The sequence below is a fragment of the Neolamprologus multifasciatus genome, chromosome 20, assembly GCF_963576455.1.
Source record: "Neolamprologus multifasciatus chromosome 20, fNeoMul1.2, whole genome shotgun sequence".
Classification (NCBI taxonomy): domain Eukaryota; kingdom Metazoa; phylum Chordata; class Actinopteri; order Cichliformes; family Cichlidae; genus Neolamprologus; species Neolamprologus multifasciatus.
Window position 1 is genome coordinate 2884446 of NC_140458.1, and position 26641 is coordinate 2911086.

Here is a 26641-nt window from a genome sequence, read left to right on the forward strand (position 1 = left end):
CACACTTGTTCTTAAATGGTTCGAGGAAACGCTTCAACAAATCGCTCGCAGCTGAGCTCACGCGTGGCCGACGGCGTCCACTCTTGAAAAAGCATGTATGGATTTGAACGCATGTGCTGACGTATATTTAAAAGGTAACTTTTAACACATCTGAGCACGAGTCTCCGCCCAGTGAGCGCTGACGCTACATGCTTCCATAGATGCAAACAGAGCCTTTATTTTACTCAAATCAGTGCACTGAACTCATTGAGTTACCATTTCTTTCCGCCTGCATACTAAGAAGTAAAAACATTAATGTTCAACTTCAAATCTCTTATTTGTAGAGTTGTGATCATTATTTTAGTTTTTGTGGATTTAGCTGATAACAGACTGAGACTCTCGCACAGATTCCTCTCTGTCAGCGTTCAGATGCCAGTGAAGCCACAAAAGCAGACCCGTCTCTCTTGAACATGTAAAGTAAAGACTGTGTACAAATGCCCTGTTTAGTCTGTTCAAATTGAACTCTGGTTCATTTTCTTATTTGGTGCAGTTTGATTGCACAGATGTGAACATTATAATCTCACTTGTGTGAGATGCACTAAGGAGGAGGCGTCTCAGTCTGGTTTCATTACAAGTGTACTTACTTAATCAACAAAATTTCTTCTACAGTTATGAAGTGATTTTGTTGGTTTAAAAACGGACTCGCCCGATCCATTAACAGTAACATACTTTGCTGACTTACTGTCCAATCTGCTGATAGATGTTCACACTTTTGAATGTCACTGGCTGTCATGATCCTGGGTCTTTTGACCCAGCGTTTTAAGTTTGAGTTTATTTTGTTCATTAGGTTATCTAAGTTCATTTGTTTATTAGATTCCCCTTCTCTTCATGTGTTTCATGTCTGTGTCTCATTATGTTTCCTATTTTATTTTGAAGAGATCTTGTGTTTTTATATTATGGATTATGTTTTGAGTCCTTTGTTGTGCTGTTTCTTGTTTCCCTAGATTTCAGTTATGGTTATCATAGGTTTAGTTCTTTGGCTTTGTAATACGGCTTCCCTGTGTTAAATGTTGTGTCTACTGTGACCTTTTTGTACCATGTTTCTGGTCCCTATGTTCTGTCTTCTCAGTTGCTGTTAAGTTTGCATGTTTAGAGTTCAGTCAGTGTGTTTCCTGTTTTACTTTGAAGGTCCATGTCTCATGTGAGTGTTTCTAGTTTTGCTTCCCTTGTCTCGTCCAGCCTGATTACTCCCAGCTGTGCTCTCCTTCTGTGTCTCATCCCCTCGTTATCCTCAGTGTATTTAAGCCCCATGTTTCTCTTTGTCAGTGTTGCGTCCTCCCTCATAGCTGTGTGATTTTCCCTATGGCTCCTTGCGCTTTAGTTTTCCCTGTATTGTTTTTCGTGTCCCACTCCACACCAGCAATAAAGCTGTTTTTTGAGTTTACTTCTTGTCTCTGCGAGTTTGCGTTTGGGTCCTACTCGTGCCTGCACACAGCCGTATTGTGACACTGGCAGCCTCGTGCTCAGAGAAACAACTATTTGTAAAGAAGCATCATGACTTGTTTAATTTGATCATACATTTAAAAAAAATAAAACAACTAAAAATTCTAAAAGTTTCTCATTTGTTGGAGCTTTAGTTTAGCATCATAACGTTACCTTATGTTATAAGAGGATGTTGGCAAAAGATTAAAGAAGCTCTATAAATATTGTGGGTGAGTTACTCATATTAAAGCCTTTAAAAGCATGAAGACAGAAGAAACGGAGGATTAATGATATAAACAAGCGTGAATCATTGCTCATGTGGATGTTTTCCACTTCAGCAAAGATGTGAAAAACAAGCCTTTTTCTTCCAAAGCGTCCGTCGTCGGGGCGACGCGCTCTCAGCGCTTAAAGAGCTTTCAGCGTCGGCGTTTCCTTTCCCCTTCAAATCTATTGCAGAACACTCGTTACGTTCTCTCTCAGTGGAAAGATCGCATAACAAATGCATTTTTTTAGTTGCTTTACACTTTGTTCCCTGCAATAATTACTGTAGTTTTACACACACACATTATAACTGTTATTAATATTATTCTGTTCATTTGTTGATGCTATTTTCCTGCTTGTTGTAATGTTGCATATTTTGAAAGGTAAAAGGCTCTTGATCCCGGTCTGGGCGTTAGTGTCAACACTGACAAACACTTCAGAGCTACAGTCAGACTAGACCAGAGTGATCCAGTCCAGGACCATTCATTTAACTCTCCACAGTTTACTTAGAAAACCAGGTGAGTCCAGTGCTGCTCAGACCAGCTCCTTAAAGATGCAGACTGCCCGGTGTAGTTTTGCGAGTTGCTCAACAAAGATTGTTGGGTTTCACCGAGTTTCCCAAATTATTTGAAGGTCAAGTGATCAACAGTTCCCCTTCATGATTTCCTTGATTTTCTAAATATGAGACCTTCAGCTGCTCGGCGAGAACCGTCAGAGAGCTCGTCCACAGACTCTTCAAAAATCCATTTGAGTGCAGATGAGTCTTTCAGCTTTTTGTTTAGAGTTTAAACCTTCATGTTTCAAGCAAAAGAGATCCAGAAGTGAACGTAGCGGTGCAGCACTGTCGCTCCATTCAGGCTTCAACATGTCGTCTGTCGTTGGAATGAAAAGAAATTCAGCCGAAGAAAACAAAAATTCCTGACACATGTTTCCTACAAGAAAATAAAAAGTCCCTTCAAGCTGCTGAGGGTTATTTGGTTGTCTACAGCTCATCTCCATTAGATCTTTTACCAATAACTAAACCAGCCTAGTCTAAATGATCCTCTGGTGGTTGTTGGTCCCTCCCAAAGCAACAGGTAATGCTCTCTTTGTTTTATAAAACCACTCAGTCCATTCATGTCGAGTTTACACTGAAAAATAAAACTTCAGTCATCGAGCATGCCTCCTCTAAAGGAGGGCAAAACGAAGCCAGCCAAACCATCAGCCAGTTCGGGATGACTTTTGGAGTCTTGGCTTCTTTTCCACTGATGTTTCAGGTTGAACCCTTCATGGGTTTGTGCAATGAGATCTAAAACTGTGCAAGGCGGGTCAAATGTGTGCAAGGAGACAAAATGCATGAGGGTGGATCCTAACGGTTTAAGAAGGTCTTCTGCTTCGTTCAAGAAGTTGTAGCTTTTGATTTGAGCTTTTTTGTTTTTTGAGGTTCTTATTTTTCAGTTGTCGTTGGATGTGGTCGTACATTTTGCTTCCCGTCTCATCTGCTGTTTTACCTTGTTAATCCATGTAACCAGCGAAATGTATGTGGAAGTTAAAGCAATCAGTCAGGAATCAATCTGAGTATTTTCTTCCCGATATTTCAGCTAGCAGCGCCCCAGATCCAGGATCAGAGGTTCAAAGGAAGTTCACTGGGAAAGTGGCTGGTGGGGCGGAGGGGTGTCAGGAGGGATGTCGTGTGTGGAGCTGGAGGTTATAAGGAGGAGATTTTGACGGTTTCGTGGGTAAAAGCTGTTGCTCGGGTGTTGCGCAGGATGCCGGGGATGGGGGCAGGCGACGGGGGGAGGCTTTCGTCCGGTGTGTTGGCAGGCGGCGTGGGAATGCTGATGATTGCAGCAGTGAAATCTTGTTCCCCGCAGTTCAGCTTTAGGTTGCCAGCCTGGGCGTTCAGACTGGAACGACTGAAATAAAGAAAAAGAAAAGATGAGCAAAAGGTTGTTTTTTTATTTTTGTGATAAATTTAGAGACGCAGGTGTGTTTCTTTATCTGATTGTAGCGTCTGTGTTTACGTTTGTGGCGGTATGGAGGTTGTTTTGATATGCAGGGTGTCCAGTTCCTGGACGCTCCCCCGGCTGACTGATGCAGTGGAGTTAGCCAGACGCATGGCGGCTCGCCTCCTGGCCCTGCGGGGGCAGCAGCCGGTGGGGTTGTTCTGCGCCCCCTGCTGGCTGGATAGAGAAGTGCTGCGACTGGTCCTGAAGCCCACTGACTCAGTCATACACAGCTCGCTGTAGGTCATCTCATCTGTGAACTCGTGGTTCTGTAAGCAGAGACAGGAAGGAGGGAAGCTGAAGTTTCAGTCTTGCATGAACATTTCTCTGAAGTCGTAAATCTAAAGCTTTGTGATTTTCTGCCTCTGCATATTTTTGTGGCCTAATTTGTATGTTACAGTTATACAGTCTCTTAAATATATATTTTTTCTTCTCATTTCTTTTATTTTTGGGATATTTGTGTTATTTTTAGGGTGTTTTCTGCGCATGACTGTCTTTTTGTCCTTAGTTTATCCAGATGAAGCTGTTGAAATTCTTCTGTTCATTAATCTATGTGATCATCAGTCTGTGACTGCTGACCGTCTTAAAAGGTGAAGCTAAAATATCTCTCTCTCTACACTGAGTGACTGTAAGCTTATTTTAATGGCATGGATGAAAAGGGCTGAATGAAATGTAAATTTCAAAATGTGCTGAGAGAGAATCCAGAAGGGCGACTTAAAGGAAACTTTGGTGAGTCTGTTTATGCAGCTTCTGTTTCTAGGATCAGAAACAGAGTTTATATTAAGGCTTTGTACAAAGACAAAGAACTGCTGAAGATATTTTAAACTGGTGTTCAAAAAAGAGACAGCTTGAGTTCTGTCTGCGTAAGATGTAAGAGTTGATGGTCCTGAGGGAAATTAAATGTCTGAAAGCTCACCGTTGTCTTCTCCAGACAGTGCAGCAGGTGGTGGTGTTGGTGCTCGAAAGCCGATCTGTTCTTCACACACAGAGCTGTGCTGTCGCTGTCACGACCCTGAAAACACACACACATGTAATAAAATTAGTTTAATAAATAGACTGTTTTGCAGAATTGGCGATGACAGCTTCACACTTTGAGGTTCTCTTAATAAGGTTGTTTACAGAATTCAATAATAAGGATTTCTCTTATGATCAACACTTCAGTTCCTCTTTTTAATGTCAAATATCAACACATTCATGTATTCAATGAATATTTGTAGCCTCATACTGGTCTTTGTTTGCTTCTTTGACCAGTAAAGCCACAATAATCACTTTCTATGTTGGGTCTGCTATGTTTGATCCAGTGCAGTGTTAAATTTCATTTGCACTCATGTTCATAAAACATGAGTGCAAATGAGCTGAGCTTGCTGTTTGTTAAAGGAAGATATACAGTGGTGCTAAAGTAGTGAAACGGAGAACAGGTTTTAAAGCTACATATCTGTTATCTATATCATATTTTATCATATATATCAGCGGTCCCCAACCCCCGGGCCTCGGACCGGTATCAGTCCGTGAGTCGTTTGGTACCGGGCCGCGAGATTTGAGGCTCAGGTGTGAAATGTTTAGTTTTCAGGGGTTTTATCGGTTTTCAGCGTTATTTTGTTATCGTTTTGATCGTTTACTCGGTTTTCCTGGGTCTTTTCACGTGTGTTATGAAGAAATCTTCTTTTTTTCGGTACCAGTACTAGTTTTATTTTATTGTATTTATCCGCGACACCTTAAAGGCCGGTCCGTGAAAATATTGTCGGGCATAAACCGGTCCGTGGCGCAAAAAAGAGACTGCTGATATATATCATATCACACCAAATCAAATATGAGTAAAGTTTGGTAGTAAGACTCTGGAAATGGAAACTATCTGCATTTAAAGGTTTACTGAAGAAAGAGGAAAGAGATAAAGCTGAGATGAGTCGGATGTGATGTAGAAACTCGCATCATCGACATAACAAACAAACAAACAAACAAGTATTAATCCCTTGAATGTGTTGGCTCCAGGCTGTAATGATGAAGACAGAGTTTTCCAGGCAAATGGAAACATTTTTTACATGTTACTGGTCACACTGTCAGGAAACACTTGATTGTCGACGGGCACAAACTAACTTTTAGCTGTATGACACTTCATACACGTGACAAAAGTTCAAAGTGCTTCATAGAGGAAACAGTTGCAACGTAAAAGTAAAAGAACCTGGAGACACAAGAAATGAAAATGTAATAAAATAACAAATCTTATTTTGAAATAAAATTAGGTGAAAATAAAAGTAGAGGAGGCAAAATACAAGGAAAATGAGAACATTTACTCGAACATGACTTCTTTTCCACCAGGTATCAGAAAAATTTGAGATGCCCTCAAATTTTGACACCAATAAGCACAAAGCTGCCAACTGTTCCTGAACAGAAACAGTCCATTTATTTGAATACAGTTTTCCCAACTCCAACTAAATAAAGCTACTTTCAGCCACTCCTTTATTTCCCAGGGGTCCCTACAAAGGATGGATTCAGGATGGCTTTCTTTACACCACCTGGGTTTGTGACCTACTGAGCTTCACTTTCACCTGGAAACTATTCAGGGATTTTCATGGATAAGGTGAACGTGTTAATCAGTGAGCTTCAGCGTTTGTTTTTTTCTCTTTTTGCATTATTGTTCAAACTTATTTCAGCTGCTGCTCCGTCCTGTAATCATTTCATCTTATTTGCAGCAGGGGAAGCATAAATAGATCAGAACATCTATTTTTGAGGTACGTGTTTCTTATGAGACTCACGAGTTTACTTTCATAAACTTGTGAAATGTGGGACATTGTCTGGATATGTGGGGCGGCGGGCTGAGGGATGAAGCTGCTGCACAGTCCCACATGAGACGGCACACCTGTTCAGGAGGACCGTACTGTGTTTTTGACTCATACTGAGGTCGTAATAAAATAACTGCTTTTCTAAACTGTTACAGGTAAATAATCTGCATTTAATTAAAGATTAATAATGCAGCAAAAAGAGGCTTCTGCATACACGCACTTTAAACTGTAACTTTTTAACTAATATTTGCTTGCACTTGTAAAGACTGTGTGATTTCCACCACTGGATTTGAATGAGCTCATAATCTTTCCTTTGGCTCAGTCTCCTAAGACAAATCTTTGATTTAAAATGCAGAATTTTTTTCCTAGAATTTAGTTGTCTTTATCAGTAACTCATCTTCAGTTCACATTTCTCCACATTAATAAGAAACAACTGCAAAAGTTTTCCTTTCATGTTTGAAAAGGCCAAACTGAGACCTGATGGACATCTTTAAGACTCTTTTCTTCTTATTTTAATCACCTTTATCTCACTCTTTCTCATTTTGCTTTGTTTTTTTTCCCCAGCCGGCTTTTAATTGAGTTTTGTTATTTTCCCTAAACTTTTTTTCACGTGTTACGATGAAGAAAAATGAAGCTCTCTTCTTGCCCTGTAGCACAGATTTCCTCCCTTTCTCCATATATTCGCCACTTTCTCTGCACCCCATTTTTCTTCCTCTTCACCCTCATTATGCACTCTTTAAATCCAGCAGTCATCCCTCATTTTGGCTCAGTGAGATTAAGACTCAACAATATCTGTGTGAGTCTCTGTGTGAGACCCATCCACTCACCCTCTACCTGGAGCCTAAAGCCGTTTTCATGATAAAACATTTAAACCCGGTGAATCTTTCATCCTCTTGACTGAAGAAAAAACTGAGACTCTGAGTCACGATTAAGCTGAAAGATAAAAAAAAAGAAAGTTGCTCAGATCTGCAGTGATTTAGATCCAGTTTATTTTCAGAATCTAATAAAAATATTCCTGCAGGTTCACACTGTTGGATACATCCATCTAGTAAATAGGAACAAGACTAAAAGGCTGAGGGCTCCTCTGAATCTTTCATAATCCTCACACCCCAACAAATTATGAGAGTTCTGAAATTATAGCAAAAAAAAGAAACCATTCTTTTCTCTAGTCTGAAAATGTTGGACAGTTATTGGTATTTAAATGGAAGTTTAGAGTGGAAACTAAAGGACATCTTTACTCATACTACACATTAAGTATGGCTGTTCTGTCAGATAGCTAGCATCACTAGCATGTAAGAAATATATACAAGGAAAAGATGCAAAAATGGTGCAGTACTGGACACCGAGAGTTAGCTGCCCTCTTTAGAGTTTCAGATGATTTATTTTATGTTGGCTTTTCTGCTGCGTCCCAAACAACAGCTGGATCTAAGGTGCTAAAAATGTAGGCTCTGTCACGGTCTGCGGAGACAGGCCGTGTGGTGGTGTGTGATGGACCCAGGTGCGTACACAAGTGAGTAGATGGGAGTGAACTTAACAAAAAGCAAGCCTTTATTATGGCTGAAGACAAAGTGTACAAACAAAGCAGGGATAGCGTGACTAAACTAGACTATAACTAAACTGGGAAAACTAATACTGTGGCAAACTAAGAAGACTCAGAGACTATGATGATCACTGCAAAGACTGACCGTGAGAACACAGACGACGCGACTCTGAACACAGCAAGACTGAGGACTAAATACACACATGAGGTGATCAGGGGAAGTGGAGACACAGCTGACTAGAATGAAACATAATTACAGCACAGGGGAGAGTAAACCTGAATGCAGTGAACAAAGAACACCAGACGCTTTCAAAATAAAACAGGAAACCCAGAGACATGAAGATAAATCATGGCATGAACTTAACATAACCACACAGACATGAAACATGACAGGTAGACGCACGAATCAGGGAGACTGAGTACAGGGAGAGATGACTGAAGGACTAAATAGCCACCTAGAAATGAACTCGATCAAACATGGATACAAAAATACATAAAACTCAAACACTGGGTCACACGACCCAGCCCATGACAGGCTCACCCAGTTTGTTTAAATGTGATGCCAAAGGTTTCTTTAACAAGCATCCATTCAAGGGGCTGGAACTGACAAACATCTCACTATGACCTCAAACCAGAGTCACACTGGGGCAACAGTGTTTGAGTCTCCAGGAATGGCCAACATTAATGCAACTTTTACCATCTGTTGCCATCTACATACACAGAAATTCCCATTAAACAGAATTTGAACTAAATGAACTCACATTAACTGCTTTCATTCAGAGTCGGGCTAGAACCTCGTGGATTTGAAAGAAACATTCTGAAATTCCTGCACAGATAGAGATAAGGATACAAATTCAAGAGCAAAATGACATTAGCACTCAGCAACCTCGCTTTTATGTAGAAATATTGCCAGGATGCAACCGGTTTACTGCCCCTATGCAAACAGACCGACCACAGATGAGTTGTGCTGATTGGGCCAGACCAACTGTGACTGATTGCAAACTAAATCTGTCTGCAGTTATAAACTGAATGTTTACTCTAGTGCGACTGAGCCATAAACTCATAATATGATACACCACAGGGCAGCTGTTTTGGGACAGCAGTATCTTTGATGAAGCATTTACACGCTGAGGAAAGTTCCTGAGCAGTTTTAACTTTACTCTCTCATAGTTTTCCTGACTTGTGGGTTAATGCTGAAATATTATATTAAAACTAGGGATGGGTACCGGTATCCGGTGCCATGATGGCACCGGTTCTGACATAAACGGTAGTAACCAGACCTAAAAGCAGCGCACATTTCGGTGCTTTATTTCGGTGCTTTTTTTTCCTGAGCTGTGGTACACTTTCTTCTTCCTTACATTTATATTGGCGGTTGGCAAACAACTGAAAGGTGCATTACCGCCACCAACTGGTATGGAATGATACACTTTAGATTCTAGCCAATCATTTTACGTTTCCGAGAATAGTAGGCGGGTCCAGGTACGTACGTTCTTTTAGAGCAGAGCTACAGATTAAAAATGCCCAAGGCGAAGCGGTCAAAAGTCTGGCTGTACTTCACAGCAAAATATGCAAACTCAGCAGCTGCAACAAGTGCTTTAAGCTGATACTGTGATACTGTCAAAGGAGGTAACACCTCAAATCCGATGAAACACCTGGCGACGGATAGCGTTTTTTTTAAAAGCCGAAAAATGCGCCGTATTTGATAGCTTGCTGCAAGACCTCACACCAGCGCATCTACTGCGGGTGGGTTGCCTGTTATCGGACCCGGAGTTAGCAACATCCCCCAAAAACCCGAAGAGGAGAGTCCTGGCCCCTAGCCCTGCCAGTGTAGCAGAAATGATGACGGATGATGATGCAGCAGCAGCCGTTCTTCTCTGCGTGAGTAGCTTAGTAGGCTAACCACGTTATTAAATTAATGCATGTAAGGTGAACTAGCAAACACCGTCATAGTTACATGCAGCTGTCTTCTTGTTTGATGGCAGATACTCCCTTCACCCTGGCCAAAAAGGCTAAAATGACCAAAGAAAAAGTGGAAAACAGCTGAACATAAGAGGTTTTTGGACCAATTTTGTGTTCTCCATTCTTTAAGCACCGGTTTGAGCACCGTTTAAGCACCGGCACCGTTTCAAAAGTACCGGTTTGGCACCGGTATCGGATAAAACCTAAACGATACCCATCCCTAATTAAAACTGTTTCGGTTGTCAGCTGCTTTTTAATTATTCTGATCATGTGTTTAATGTAAAATCTTAATCTGTGTATCTGTCAAAGAAATGTAAGATGATATCAGAAGACTCTAATTATCATTCAGGGTTATTTCATCCTGCTGAGGTTTCATTTGAAAGGTTTCTATGTGTCGAGGAAAAAAACACCAATTAGCCGCCTTTTGTTATGTGCAAAACAACAAGCTGTGCAGGATCCTGAAACGACTGAATTTGCCTTGTGCGATCAGTAAAGTATCTAACCGTCTGATTTAAATCTTCACAGTACGTTGTTGTTTGTGTCTGTTGCATCGTGGACAGTGATCAGGTTCCACTGCTCGTTTGCCAAGTTGCTGCTGGGGAAACTCTCCTCATGCGCTTGTTATTAGCGAATCACCAAACTGCTGAAGCAGCAGCTCTTCGTCTGTCTGAAGGTCTGAAGCGCTCTTTGTTTTGCTGCCTCTCTCTTAGTCTTGCCTCACCTCAGCGTGTCAGAACTCATTAAATCTGCAGCTCACTTTTCTAAAAATTAAATATTGAATTCAATTTGCAGATGAGAACTAAAATGACTGTTTGGGGGGATTTCGTAGGAAACAACTCACAAGTAAATCTTCAAACTTTCAGAAAACTCTGGATAGTTACTGGTACCTGCCGCTTATAAAGGAAACAAGTTTGATGGATGGATTTACTATTTTCTAAGAAAAACATTATTAATGGACAAAATCCACATTTTTACAAAATAGCTATATTTATATAATTAATATATTTCAATGTAATAATTGTCACGGTCCTGTTTTTGAGTTGGAAATCCTTCAAGCTTGACTTTCTTCTTGCGTTCTGTTAGTCATTAAAATAAAAACAGGCAGGCTTATAGCTTTAGCTGGTGTGATGTCAAAAATATAGAATGAATTTTGCTAGACAGTTTGAACATATTTATTAAGTCCACTGAGCTTTAAAGCTAAACGTGACGGTGATGTGTGCTATTTGAGGGAAATTATAAACACAAATAGAGGGGAAAATATCATTTTAGTCGTGTAAATCACAGGGACTTCTTTGTTTAGCTGAGTCAAAGACGGGCGTGTCACAGTCGCAGAAGCTGAAGTGTGGAGTGAGGAGATGGACCCAAGTGCAGACACGCCAAGAGACAAAAAAACATGAGCTGTTTATTAAGGCTGTCAAAATAATACAAACAAACTCTCCACATCTCTCTTGTACACTCAGGAACTGTTATCTTGTACTCCAGGGTTTACTATTTGTATTATTAGATTGGATCCTTTCTTTTTTCTTTTTGTACACCCACTGGTACTCCTATAACTATGAGGTGGGAGTGTATGTTTCATATTGTTTTATGTTCTTTAAAAAAAAACGGCATATTGGTTAATTTGTCTTTTGTAAAAATGAATGCAGAAAATTTAATAAAAATATTTGACGAAAAAAAAAAATACAAACAAAAGGGCAGAGCGAGGGCGAAACCTAAACTGGGTGAACTAAAGCTTAACATAAAAGACCTAAAAGTGGACACGGACACCTGAAACATGATGAATACGTTCACCTGGAAACATAGCAGGACAAACGGATGAGGAATGAAGACATAAAGGAGGTGATCAGGGGAAGTGGAAACACACGGGGAAACAGCTGATTAGAATGAAGTGAAACTAAACACACTGAACATGGAACACCAGACCTCTTCAAAATAAAACAGGAAACATTAAGAGACGCACACTTAAAATGACAAACCGAAGAGGAACATTCACTATAAACACACAGAGGGAAAAGAGGACTGGAGATGACACATGGAAACAGAACATGATGGCAAAGACATTACTGAAACACATGAAGAGCGAGGGAGACGAAGACACAAGGAGAATCTGATAAACAATGAACTATAACAGGGCAACCTGGGAAAACAGAATGAGCTTAAAGTAATTTAAACATAAATCATAAAGCATCCAGATATATCAAACCACTGGGTCAACCAACCCAGCACCGTGACAGCGTCCTGAAATGCACTGTGAGACGTCTGGCTTACTGCAGCTAAAGTATAGATAAGTCATGATCAGCAGGATCCTAGTGAACCATATTATGGATTCAGATATCTGTGGTCCTAAAGGTGTTGGTCTGCAGTAGCTCCTTCACATACATTATGCTTATGGAGTGGATGCATGCCTGTAAGAGTGCTGCCATGATTAGCAAAACCAAGGAGGACAAAGACTTCCTGAATTTAAAGGTCAAACATCCTGGAAATCTTATTACAGAGCAAATGATGGATGATGAAGGTATTTATGACGCTGGATGATGTATGCAGAAGTAAACATCGTCATTGCATGTACATGTGGCCTGAAGATCTCTCTGTTCACAGTATACTGCACACCTCTCTGTGTGGGACACTTGTGGAAACTACAGGAAAGTGAGAAGCTACATGCAGCTCCTGAGGCCTCGTGCATGGTGGTTTGTACTGAACGGACCGAGATGCTTCAGGTCAAGGCAAATTTTCGCAGCTGCTGAAAGTCAGCACATCTGATGCCTCGTTAAGATCTCATGTAAAATGTATTTGCAGGCTCAGATTTATTTGTGGGTTTAACAGTTATAAAGTTTGGCCCCACACAGCAGCCAGCTTCCTCTTCGGCTGTACTTTTATTTGATTTTTATCTTGTTTGTTGTGGTTTATGTGACTTTGTGTTTTCCACTCTGTCTTTAGTCCCTTTATCTCTCCTTACCTTTCCACAACTTTCTGAGTTAACCCGAGTGTAATCCAGCCTTCTGCCCTGACAGTGAGAAATCATCCACTGTTAATGTGAGTGTCCATGTTTGTGTGTCTCACCCCGAGCCCTCGGTCTTCTTTGTACTGGAGGAAGGCGTTGGTTGTTCCTTTCTTTGCCATGCGGATCCGAGCCAAGCGCACTTTCTGTTTGACAGAAATACAGGAATACAGCAGCGTCAGCGCCTCACACACGCACACACACACGCACACACACACACACACTGTAGCACATCATCTGTCTCTAAACTCATAATTTTTCAGGTGAATTGCAATTTTTGCTGCAAAGCTCCAGTTTTTGGGCTTTGAAGGTGCTTTTCAATAAAACTTTATTTTTTCAGCTGATACAATAGAAGTCAAAGGAGCTTGCAAAGAAAAGCGTCTGGACTTCTTTAAGTTGCTTGAAGATGTTTCACCTTCATCCGAGAAGCTTCTTCAGTTCTAAGGTCAAATGGTGGAGAGTCCCAGATTTAAAGAGCCCGTTCTCTCTCCCGAGGCGTAACATGCCGACGTTTTGTCACGTCCCGCGGCGTTCCTGAGGAACGCAAAAGGAGACCTTCGGCGTTCTTATGGTACGCGGCGGGTTATGGCTGAAATCCAGTGCAATGACGCTCCCGCGGTAATAGACGTTCCAGCCCTGTATTGCAGCCCTAAACCTAACCTTATCCCTAGCCCTAACCATGACCTTTTTCTTGACCTTAAGCAGGACTTTAATGATGTTAAATAGCGTGTTTCTAAGTGATTTGAAGAAAAAGAGCGAACATGTGTAGATCGAGTCCATACGGTTCTCATTTTTCCTCATTTTTCCAATGTCGTCATTTAGGAACGTGGTGGGTAGCCGAAAACGTAATATGTTGATGATTTGTCACCTAGCGTAAAATGTTACGCTGTGGGAGTGAGAACGTGTTGATTTAAACCACTTTGATACAATAGAAGCATAAAGATGCACCACATGTACGTTTAGGGTGCACCCAAAGAATAAAAATGAAAACTGATGGGCATGACAGCTACACAGCCTCCTATTGGCTGGGTGCAGTATTGGTGCACGACACCAGGAGAAGAAAGCAGCACAGTTCAGTGAACTTAGAACTGAAGAAGCTTCTCGGATGAGAGAAAAATCTCCAAGAAACTTAGATCATCTTGACCTGGATGGCTGAGAACCCACTCAGACAAAGCAGCACACAGTTTCAACATATTTTGGTTTCATTTATCAAAAGTGGGATGAAGCAGCGACGCTGCTTATCTGGATTTGCTCTTTCTGTTTGTGCAGTGTATTAAACATTTTATGACTCCACCCAAAAAGCAAAAAAAATGACCTGATTTTTCACGCCGGTGTCGATCTTAAATGGCAAGTGGCCAGAACGGAAGCACTGAAAGGAGATGTTCAAGGAGATGGCCTTAAAGGGTTGCCTTGGCCTGTTAGATGTTCGCTAGACCTCAGTCAAAAGATAACTGCTCAGTGAGTAAATGAATCCAGTGTTGCCAACTCCTCAGTAAGGAAAATCGCTATTGGTTGTCCTAAAAGTTGCTAGAAGTCGCTAAATGACGCCATCACCTAATTTGCATAATTGGTCATGCTAATGTAATTGTAACCTATGTTGTTGGAGAGAGAAATAACATCGTGGACGAGACATAAAGTCAGTAAAAAACGTCCTAAATGCAGTTAGAAGTTATTTAGAACTACAAATTAAATTTATTTTAGCAATTATTGTTTTTTTTAATGTCACAATTCCAACCCTGCTCCTTTACCCGGGCTTGGACCGGCAAAAGTGACCCGAAATAGGCACTCTGGTGGAGTTACTGTGTGTGTGTGCTTATAAGTAGTTTTAAACCTGATCCACAAAACAGCATAAGAGTAAAAGAAGAACTGACTGCGTTACAGCACCCGCTGCTTGTTGAGAGTAAAATGCGCTTTCACGTCTTTTTTTAGCGACTTTTTTTTAGAAAAAAGTCGCTAGGGGGTCTGAAAACTCGCTAAATATAGCGACAAAGTCGCTAAGTTGGCAACACTGAATGAATCAACGCATGGCTGAAATGAGGTATCTCTGAAAACAAAAGTTTTCAGCCAACTTTAATCATAAAGGGATTTTGTTTTAAAGGCCACAGTATCTGATTAGACTCATCCCAGAACACAGCGTGGATGGGTGGAGCTTGAAGAGGTCAAAGGTGGATGTTTAGTTACATGGTTTTTATTTGTGTTGTCTTAAACCTTCATCAGGACCTAGACGCTGCATCTCGATACTGAAACGTCAGAATCAGACCTGCTGTGCTCTCCTCTTGTCCGCTCTCTGGTTCTGGTGGTAGATCCGGCTGAAGTTGGACACGATGACGGGTACAGGAAGGGCGATCACCAGGACGCCGCTCAGAGAGCAGATCGATCCAAAGATCTTCCCCGCGATGGTGTTTGGAACCATGTCTCCATATCTGCAGAGAGAAAACGTTTTTCATATGAAATTTCCGAATAAATGAATCCATTGATTCCAAGCAGGAGGTTAAGCAAGAAGAAGACTTCTTCATGGTGATCGTTACAGAAATAGCATTATGTCCCTCCAATAAACTTTGAGGCTGCAATTTACTATATAAACATAATTTAGACAAACAAAGTTCAATCCTGGGAAAATGTTTCCACTAACACGAATCACTGAAACTGGATATTTATTTGAGTTTATTTGAGTTTAGAGGGTTTTTTACAATCTGTGGTATTAGTTAAAAGATAAATAGGCGAGTCCTCCACAAGATTACAGTGCCAGTGTTGAAAAGCTGCTCACACACACACTCACAAATTCCTGGTCGCTGCCTCACGCAGCCTTCACCTTTCATTGTGCTCAGCCATAAATCACAGGTAGTGAGACGAGGACGAGTAAGAGGAGGAGGAGGAAGAGATTAGAGAGCTGGCAGGAGGCCAGGATGCTTTGTGTGATTCTGCTCAGACACACCGACGGGAGAAACCTGCAGCTGCACCAGTCAACAGTTTACTACACAAACCAGTCAACAGCTAGAAGCTGATTGATGCTCAGCTCCACGTGTTTACTTGGTTTCTTTAAGTAAATATTCAGAGAGATATGATCAGCAATCGCTTTAAGAAGTGCCGTTGGATGATGCAGCCAAAGTCTCATTTTTGAAAAGTTTTCTTTCTTTATTAAAGCAGAGATAAACCTGAGGAATCACGGGCCGCGGCTCGTATGATAGCCGCTGGTTGATCACAAGGTAGTATGAAGCATACTTGGCTCTGTTGTGCTTTTCGACTTTAAAGGGGATCATATTTGAAAAATGAACATCATGTTATATTTAATAAGGCTTGAAATGGGCAGATGAAACCATAAACTCATCAGGAGAAGTGGATCAAAGGAGCCAAAGGTCATTTTTCACAGCAGGACTACTTTTTGTTTTAACCTCTTAAGCCCCAAGCATACCTGATCTCCTGCTTTTTGCCCCCGTATCAGGGGGCGTTGGGGCTTAAGAGGTTAAGGTGTTTGGACAGGTTTCCATTTTTGGAGTTTTGTCATTGTTTCATATGCAGTCTCTCAGTAGGACTCAGTGATCTGTAAATGGCTCTGATTCAGATGAATATTCATATATATCCATTTAAAATTACACTTATTTTTTTAGCTTAGTTTACTTTATGGGAAATCTTAAAAAAAGCTGCACCACGTTTCATTAACGTTTCCTTTTTGCTTCCTAACCTACCTGTACTTTGTATTAGGATCTGAAATGAAACATTATCACACAATAACTTTGAAATGCTGCTGTAGTATTTATCTGTACTTCTTTTAGCATCAAAAGAAAGTTTCTCCAAAGACGTAAAATCTCTCATAAAGTTGTGATTATAATTAAGTCCTCAGTGAACTGTGTACCAATCATTATTACTCAAAGAAATTATTTCTTTCCAGCTGATTGAATGATTAATTTGTAAGAACACGTTCCCGTTTTTTTAACTGGTGTCTGTCTCACTGTGGATTTAACTCTTGATATTACACATATGCAAATCAGCACAGGCTGTACAGTAAATCAGATCTGTAGGTAATGAGCTGCAGCTCTCTGCTCGTGTACCTGCTGCAGTAGATTATATATCCATCCTTCTCAAAATAAGGCCGCGACCTTGTCTGCTGTGTGCTGCTCAAATCTTACAAACCATTTTATTATTTTTCAAAACTTTAAAGCTAATTTTGAAGCTGTGCAGTTGCTCCTCCTGAAGATGAGCTTCATAATGAATTGCTTCTCATTCTTGGCATAAATCCTGTTTTCTAAATCTAATTTCACATGTACTGAAGAATGATTTGCATTTTCCCCTCATTCCTTCATAGCTTTCCTTTATAGTCCATATAACCTACACTTTACCTCGTGGTATAAAGTGCAGAGATGGAGCCAGAACATCCTGAAGTTTAATCATTCGAGAAAATCCCAGGTTCCTCATCTGCTCTCTTACTGGATCAAACTTTCAAAAACAGACCTTCGGTGGTATCAGTGTGTGTTTGCTGATTTCCTTTTTTCTCTATTAATCGGTTTACTCTGTGGTTAGTTCGAGGCCTTGTTTTCAAATGACCTGGATTCTGAAAGCTAAACATTATGCAGCGGTACTGAAAGACAAACAGCGTGTGCTAAAAGCCATGTTTGAGAAGCTGGAAGTATGAGCCAGCACACGCTCACCAAACCTGGTCCTCTGCTTTTTGAAACCCGAATTTCCACACTTCCAAACATCCGCTCAGACCTGCGTCCCACCGTGTCCCTCACATAAAGCACAAAGACTTCTGAAACCACTAATATGGATCTTTTAGGCCCTCTCGCTGCTCGACTTTCCACTCTCCAAAGCTAAAAGACTTTAGCTAAGTGATATGCAGTTCATTGTTCAGATGCATCTTTCACCCAGCTCTGTGCTTATTCTTAAATCCACTGGACTCATGGCTGAGGAGAGTGCATCACTGACTGTAATTCGCCGGGAGCCGAGGGCGTGCTGACGGCACGCGGGTCAGGTTTACTGAACCTCCAGTGTCCTCAGCCGGGAGACATATTGGCAGCTGGGAGCAGATCGATGGGGATAACAGAGGGCAGAGAGGAACAGAAGTCATCTGTAATTGTTGGCAAAAAGCACTCAGAAGAATCGACGGAGACGTCAGACTGTGGCCAAACAGCCAGGATGAATCTGTGCCGGATCTCTAACCGAACTGAACATCAGAGAGGCCTGTATCTGCATCCTCCCTCATTCATCATTTCCAAGTTTTTACATAATTTTTACTTCGAGGTTTATAAAATAAGCACAAACTACAATTTAATGACATTTTAAAGCATATGTATGTGTGAAAAGTGTGCAATTTACAGAAAAATATACAGCCTAGGCTCCGATACCCAAAACTAATATTTAGATTTTACTATATTTCATCTCGTTTTCATCTATAGGCTTAATCTCAACAGTGGAAATGCAAAGAGGAACATATGGAGGACACGAGGACAAACATGACATGAAACACAGGTAGGCAAGGAGGTGGAAGTAAAGCAACATGTAACGTCTAATAAAAGGTAACAAAGAACTACAGCAGTGAAGGAAACAGACAAATACAGACAAATGAAACTGCAAAAGACTGAGGCTACGTCCACACGTACTCGGGTATTTTTGAAAACGCAGATTTTTCTATGCGTTTGCACCTTTCGTCCACACGTAAACGGCGTTTTCGGTCACTGAAAACAGAGATTTTTAAAAACTCCGTTTTTGCGTTTACGTGTGGACGAGAAAACGCAGAAAACGCAGCGTCAAAGGTGTGCGCCTTTTTTGACGTCACAGTGTGCGCCACGTTATTGTTTCGGTGAAATGAATTTCTACAATACTGTTACTGTTAATTGTCTCTGCAGTGTTTAAATGCTTACATATACACACAGTTACTGTCCCTCCACACATACGACTCGGTTCTGCTTCTATGCCCCAGCTTTGTTTACTTTTTCCCGCCGAGGCTTCTAGACTTCAGATTGGCAAACATTTCTACACGGTTAGGAATATAGCGCCACCTGCTGCTTTGGCATGTTCCTAGCAGCGTTTTCCTTCATTTCTGCCTTTACGTGTGGACGGGATTATTTTTTAAAACGAAAACGGAAAATCTCTGTTTTCAGAAATACCCGTGTACGTGTGGACGTAGCCTAAAACACAGACGTAACAGCACACATGGACACACAGATACTATAAGATCAAACGTCATAGACTAAACCCTGCTGCCTACATCTAACCAACATGTTAAAGCTCAGTAAACAAAAACGAGTTGTGAGTCTTCCCTTTCTGGAGCTCGTGCACTGTGGTAGATTTATGCCAGTTCACTTCAAGTCTTTATGACTGTGGCAGCGTCACCACCAGGATATTAGTATGCTCCTAAATAACCTCTATTGGCTTTGTTTCTGTGGTGCTGGCACAAAATTTTCACAGGAGAAAACCTCAGAGCATAAAAAACATCTCAGAAATCTCATTTTCAGACAGCAGCATAGTTCAGGACTTTAACCCGAGATACTGATGAAGGACGAAGTCATAAACTTGCCAACTTCCTACAACTCCTGATGCTGTAGAACAAGATGGGAAAACAGGCAACGAGCTGCTGCCAGCCGTGTGAGTACAGCTCAGAATGCAAATGAATGTAAATGGAAACGAAGCGCTCTGTGACGGGCAGACGGCCGACCGGAGCATCTGCCAGCTGTTTAACTCCGTACAGCTGGAACAGCAGCCTCATTAGCCTCCACTTTATGGACCCTGTGATTCATGCAATTGTTGAAGAAGGAAGAAAGAGCCTGCACATTCATCAGGTGCTACCATCATTAGAGGTGCCCTAACAGCCAAGTCATTTTCCCCCCACGGGTGCTGCAATTTAATCAGTTCAACAACAAATTTACATTTCCTCGCAAATGTTGAAAACTAAATTAGATTTCAGAGGCGATTTGTATGGATTTACAGAAAAAATCCAATTCAAACCAACTTCTAATAGCCATCTTATCGCAGATGCTTCAAAACTCTCATTAAAACTTGTAAAATGATTTTTTTTTTCAAGTGGTGAGCGCAGCCGTATACAGGAAAACAACATTTATAAGCTGCAACATTACAGGTGGCAGTACAAATGGATTTTCAGGTGTAACAAGAGGACGATACAAATGCTTTAAATCAGCCACATTAAGCAGCTGTGAAACTAATATTCAGCTCAGCACATCACTCATCGAGTCAGCTAACCCCAAATGTTCATGAGCGTTTTCCTGTTTTTGGATAGAAGGGCTTGAGACAACAGAGTTGGGTTCAAGCATATTCCTGTCTGTTAGTATTACTGACATCCACTACATGCATTTTAAGGTGTATCCCACAAACCAAATAGCAGATAGACTTTCTAGGCCTCCTGTGGGACTGCATCATGGGTAGGGTGGGTTTTTATAATCGATTTATCGATTAAAATCGATTCTGGCTTGGATTACGTAAAATCGATTCATTAAAATCCTGAATCGATTTTTTAATATAAATTTATTTTGCCCGAAATGCCAGAATCTCTGGTGAAATCTCACAAAATTTCAACAACCACCAAACAGCTAAGACAGTAAATGAGAGCAGGAACATGGATTCTGCACAGAGACTTAAACACACAGCGCAGCCCGAGGATCAGAATCAGTGAGATGTCGCCTTTCTCACAGTTGGGGCTGAAAGCCAACAGCGCGCTGATTCTGATCTGTCGGTGGTCCGCGCTTTGTGTTCACGCCCTTTATGCGCTGATTCTAAAGCTGTTAGTTTGATGTCTCTCCAAACAATATTGACCGAACCAGCAGCAAAAGAAGATCCAAACTAGGCTTCACATAAACAACGTCATGAATTCACTCTGACTTTTATTGTTTTGCTTCGACCACGATGCCCAGCTCTCTCTCGCATGCTCGCTCTCTTGCGCGCTCTCTCTCCCTCTCTCTCCCTCTCTCTCTGTACTGTTTTCTGCATTATTCGCTTGCTTGTTACGCACAAGTCTACCGTTGTTTACAGCGCTCGTTTTATATACTTCCGAAAATAAAACCTAATTTCTGCCGTTCAATACCGAACAAATTTAAACTTTTTAAAATTATGCAAAATGCAAAACGCTCAGCCTTGTCTCTAATAAAACCGCTGTAACTTCAGAGGTAATGTTCATGTGTTGATTAATGGTTTTCTTTCGTTTTTGATCTACTGCAGAAAATTTTTATAAAATCCCAGAACAGGAAAATCACCTTCATGTTTTTCTGTGTTTTATCCTCAGCTACTTTGACACAAAGGCCTCTGCTGTGATGCTCACACCTTTGATAAAGTCTTGGTGTGTCAGCTTCCTTTTTATAGATACAAAAATATGTAAATGTACTGATCTGAATTATAATATTTCTGACTGTCAAAATTTCCCAGATTCAAATCAAAGTGAATCGAATCGAATTAAATCAAATCGAATCGAATTAAATCGAATCGTGGATCGAATCGATTCGGGACCCTGTGAATCGGAATTGAATCGATTCTAGAAATCAGTGACGATACCCAGCCCTAATCATGGGGACTGTAGTAATCTCTTGCTGTATCCCAATTCAGGGTCTGCAGCCTTAAAGGCCGCATTTTAAGGCCGATTACGTCACAGCGACGCGACGAAGGCTGTCCTAATTCGAAGGCTGCTCGAAATGCGGCCCTCAAATGCGTCCTTCATTTCCCTGAATTTTAAGGACGTGGCGGTGTAGACTTCGTGGCCCAACATATCCCAGAATGCATAGCGCGGCGGTGGGTGTGGATAATTTTGCCGAAAAAAACGGCAGATGAGGGGCGCCCTAAGAGTAAACTTTAAGTACTGAATATTATGTCACTTATTTATGTGCAAATGTTTAATAACGAAGAACATGAAAACATTACTGTTGGCCACATGTCGGCAAAGTCATGTGACATTAGTGACGTTTGTACTAACTTGGTTTTAAAGCCTTTAAAATATACGCCGTTCAATAGCTGAGCTTAATCAGAGAATGATCAAAGCTCATGTAGAAACAAACAAACAAATGAACAAAATATGTTCTCCTTCATTTCTGTCAAACAAAGCTGTATGAAACGTTTCCAGCTGTTAGTATCATGGTTGCTAGGCAACCTGGGCAGCGCTACGGAGGCTAGACCGCCCATTTCACAAGCCTCGCACTTCCGGCCTTAGCGGTCTTTAAGTACGCGGCCCTTGAGGACCGTTAAGGCTACAGACCCTGAATTGGGATACAGCCTCTGCCTCTCGTCCACAGCATGTCTTCATCCTGTCTTCCTTCTCTCACCCCAACCAATCACAGCAGATGGCCCCGCCCCTTCCTGAGCCTGGTTCTGCCGGAGGTTTCTTCCTGGTAAAAAGGGAGTTTTTCTTTCCCACTGTTCCTAAGTGTTTGCTTATACAGGATCTGATCGTAGGATAATTTCTTTCTAATATTGTGTGGTCCTTACTTTACAATATAAAGCAGCAACTCGTGATGCTCTTGGAGCAAAATAAATAAACTTGAGTTAAATATATTCTGGGTTGAAACTTTATAGTAATAAATCTCAGCTCTGTGAATGTGAAATATAAAAGAAATTACAGATTGACAATGATTTGATTTTTAATAAAAAATGACTGATGCTGTCTTTTCAATCTATCTTCTACCTTTTATAGCAGCCGGTAAAACTGAAATATTCTTTAATACTCCTAAATATCGTTTCCAGTCTATGTGCTTAGAGAGTCTAGGCTGAATATTCAATATCCTGAATATTCTGTGGATATTCGTTGAACGATTGTCACGTCAGTTTTTGCTGATCGCTGTTTTCTTTGTCTTCAAACTTCTAGCTAATCAAATATAAAGTATGAAACGTTTTTATGCAGCAAAGCTTGGCACAGCAACAGCACTGTCTGATAAATGTCATGCAATCATGCCTCATTTGCTTTCTGTTATTACAGTGCATTTGCTGTTTACTGCTGGACCTAAATTATGAGACATATTTAGCTTTTCCTCTTTTAAAACCAACAAACACGCACACGCTCCATTTCTCTCTCGTAGCTGTAAAGCGTCCTCCTCGTGTTTGTGAGTTTTTACTACCAGACGGCAGCAGTAAATCTGCAGCGGCCCCCCGTCCAGAGCCAAACATTACACGCAGTGCCCCTTTAATGGACCGTAAATTAGCTTTGATGCGGCTGCCTGTTGGTTTGAGGGAGTGTGTGTTGAATGGAGGCATAGCACGGTGAAACAGATTCAATAAACATGGAACCAACTTGTCTGAAAGATAAAACACAGCCGTCGCACTTGTGTGCAGCTAAAGTTACATTAAATATGTTCATATCTTTTATTTTTGTGTCACAGAAATCAATTCAAGGCTTAAAACAGTCTCATCAGCGTCCTCAGCCCACAGGCTTTACAATGAAATGTAATCAGGAAATGATTTATAATTTAAATCTCGTTGATTGAACATGTCGTCTGTTTCCTCGTTTATCCACGTGGTTTCTGTTTGGATGTTTTGGTGCTATCGAACACCATCCTTCTGGAAACATCATACCTGCAGCTCCTCGCTTTATTCTTTGCAAAGACTGTAAACTGTAAGAAAACAGATGGATTTAAAGTACTGGGCCACTTAAACACTGCAGAAGCTGCTCGGCCATGGAAACCTAAGCCTTGAAGCTCCTGGTGCACAGCTTTGTGCTGATGTTAATGCCACAGGCAGTCTGCAGTTACTGGTTTAGCAGACTGTTGGTGAGATTTACACCATCAGCTCTGAAATGCGACTGCAGAAAGTGACAGTGGTTTCTAAAGACTCCAGCGTGGCAATAACATTGATTATATTTGACTGTGGAACATCTAACAGGAGAGAGGTTTCACAAAGTGACTGATTTGCGCGTCTTTAGCATCCTATTCTTTCCCAAATGATTGTAAAAGTAGACTGCGTGGCCCGGTGCGTGATTTTATACGCTTGTGACAATACGACTGAAAACACCTGAATTCAAAGATTAAGAAGCATGACCCAATACTTGAGTGTTTATTTAAGATTTCTTCCCCTCCTGTATCAGAGCCAGATATTATCTATTAGTAAACACAACCTGCAGCCACAGGAGCTACACTTAGTGCAGAGGTAGACTTTCCCCGCTATGATTAAAATCGATGCAGCGTTCTTGTACTTTCTTTCTCTAGCATCAGGTTTTTGTTTTGTTTTTTTGCATCAAGGTTCAATAACTTCAGTGTGTCTGAGGCTGTTTGATTAGGTGGAAGATTTTTTTATTCCCCAGTCAGGCCTGTTTTTCTTATTTATAAATTAAGGTGCTTTTTAAGCAGATCTATAATAATATGGCGTAGAGCTCTGGATAGATCTATGGTGGATCTGAAGATGAAGAAGAAGAAAAGAAGATGAAAAAGGTCAACCAACTACATTATTGGCCCGAAGGCCCACAGCCAGTCAGCAGAAAATAATCTCAAACATAAAGCATGGTCGACCTTTGAGCCACCTCCTCTGTAATGCATACACACATTGTATATGGATACATGCTCACATAGTACTCAGAGTGCAAAGGCACAGACTCACAATGAAGCCTGATTTATATTTAACTCATTCAGACAAAAACATGACTTTAATGGTTTAACTTATTCACTGACCCAAAGAGTATTACTGCACGCACGCGCGCACACACACACACACACACACGCAGCAGTTATTGTACAGTAGCTGTAGCATGTTAGCAGCTTTAAAGCTACAGCTGACGATATTTTTATTTTTTATTTTTATTTTTATTTATTTATTTTTATTTATTTATTTTTATTTATTTATTTTTATTTATTATATTTTATTTATTATTTTATTTTTATATTTATTTTTTAATGTTTTTCAGTCTGAACGGATTAAGGAGATGAATGAATATGATGCCGTCGTATTCATTCAAATAACATTTGTGTAATGGCATGTGTACCTGGATGTTCAATGTGCCTCTGACAGACGGAGAGCGTGTCCATCCTTTAACACGTGAAATAAAACATTAATTAGATAGAACAATTTAATTTCCATGTTTTCTTGAGTGACTGTATCAATATCTCTGATGATAAAGAGTCATTTCACATGTTTGTGCTGGTCAGAAAATGAGTTGCAAATCATGTGATGAACATAGAATTACCACATGGAAACAGCACAGTGCCGTTCGCTGTATCTCAGGCTGCTAGTGTGTATTCAGTTTGCTGAAAAAGACGAACAAAAGCTCTGAACGAGTGAAACAAAGTGAGCTGGAGCTCGACCAAAGCTGAGCTTGGGAAAGCCTGGCCAGACTAAAGTCGCACATCAGTCGTAGCTTAGCTGAAGTTTAGCTGGAGTTTAACTGCAGCCAAAGCAGCATTTAGTTACACTTCACCACAGGTTAGTAGTCAAGTCAAGTCATCTTTATTTATATAGCACATTTAAGACATCAAGTGTCGGCCAAAGTGCTGAACAGAGGGATAATATAATAAAAGAATTAAAATAGAAAGAAAACATTTTAAAAAAGAATTGTAAGACATGTAAGAGTATATAGCATATAATGTACATAAACTGTACACATTCACACACAAGCACACATATGTGAACATAACGTATACACACATACAAAACCATCCAATAAGATAAGAGACCAAATAGACAGAATAAAAAAAGATATCAAAGAGATCCGAAAGCCTTGGAAAATAAGTAGGTCTTGAGATTCGATTTAAAGACTTTCAAGGATGAAGAGAATTTTATGAAGGGGGAAAGAATATTCCAGAGTCTCGGGGCGGCAATGGAGAAAGCCCTGTCACCTCTAGATTTGAGCTGGGAGCGTGAAACTGATAAAACCATCTGACTGGAGGAGCGCGGAGATCGAGTGGGTAAGTGCAGGCTAAGAAGATCTGAAATGTAACCTGGAGCTAAACCATGGAGAGCTTTAAAAACAAGTAGTAAAACCTTAAAATCGATTCTATGTTTAACTGGTAGCCAATGTAGAGATGCGAGTACTGGGGTAATAGTCTCTCTCTTTCTAGTACCTGCTAGTAAAGCAAATGATCTGAAATTAGCCCGATCTCATCCAGAGCTGAGCTGGCGTTCAGTTTACCTGGATTTCTGCTAAACTACATTTTTAGTTACCGCTCAGCCAAAGGTGCTCGCCATGAACTCACTCAGACCACGATGGATGCTCAGCCAGCAGAGGTCAGTAAAACGAAGCTATTCAGAGTAAAGTTGCTCTTTATAATGTAGAAGGTTGTGGCTGCAGAGTGGGGTGATTAAACCAACTAAGTGTGTGTGTGTGTGTGTGTGTGTGTGTGTGTGTGTGTGTGTGTGTGTGTGTGTGTGTCTGAGAGAGAGAGCCTGGAGCTGCTAATATTAAATAATGGATGGCAGCATTAGAGGGCTTGTAGCTGGCATGTCGAGAGAGGCATTAGAAAGTTTATATTGTCTCTCCGCGCATCGCTCCCTCCTTTCTCCACACATTTCCTTTATTTCCTTCCTCTCTCTCTTGTACCCTTTCTGTTCTCTCCTCCATCTCTCTTGCCATCTCCCATTTCTCCCTTCTTCCCGCCCTCCCCCCTCTTTCTCCTGGGTCATTATCTACAGCTGCTGGAGCCAAGTCTCCGTCCTGCAGCAGGAGGAGGACAACACATCGAGTGGTAGCTTGACGCGAAGCCAGAGGAGGGAGATGGAAGGAGGAGGAAGCAAAGGAGGGAAGAAA

The 26641-nt window shown here is 41.0% G+C and overlaps 1 protein-coding gene and 1 long non-coding RNA gene across 2 annotated transcripts in view; one reads left to right on the forward strand and one right to left on the reverse strand.

The window, feature by feature from the left end:
* Positions 1 to 1076: 1076 nt before the first annotated feature.
* Positions 1077 to 26641, reverse strand: part of kcnd1 (potassium voltage-gated channel, Shal-related subfamily, member 1) — a 78418-nt gene continuing 52853 nt past the window's right edge. Inside the window, exons 5-9 of the mRNA XM_085146039.1 lie at positions 15245 to 15407; positions 13047 to 13130; positions 4624 to 4719; positions 3726 to 3976; positions 1077 to 3617 (exon numbers count right to left, since the gene is read on the reverse strand). Coding sequence (XP_085002165.1) covers positions 3410 to 3617; positions 3726 to 3976; positions 4624 to 4719; positions 13047 to 13130; positions 15245 to 15407 — 802 coding nt within the window. The 3' untranslated portion in view covers positions 1077 to 3409. The remainder of the gene's footprint in view (positions 3618 to 3725; positions 3977 to 4623; positions 4720 to 13046; positions 13131 to 15244; positions 15408 to 26641) is intronic.
* Positions 16362 to 26641, forward strand: part of LOC146494098 (uncharacterized) — an 82814-nt gene continuing 72534 nt past the window's right edge. The window contains exon 1 of the long non-coding RNA XR_014871558.1: positions 16362 to 16452. This is a non-coding gene — a long non-coding RNA (uncharacterized LOC146494098). The remainder of the gene's footprint in view (positions 16453 to 26641) is intronic.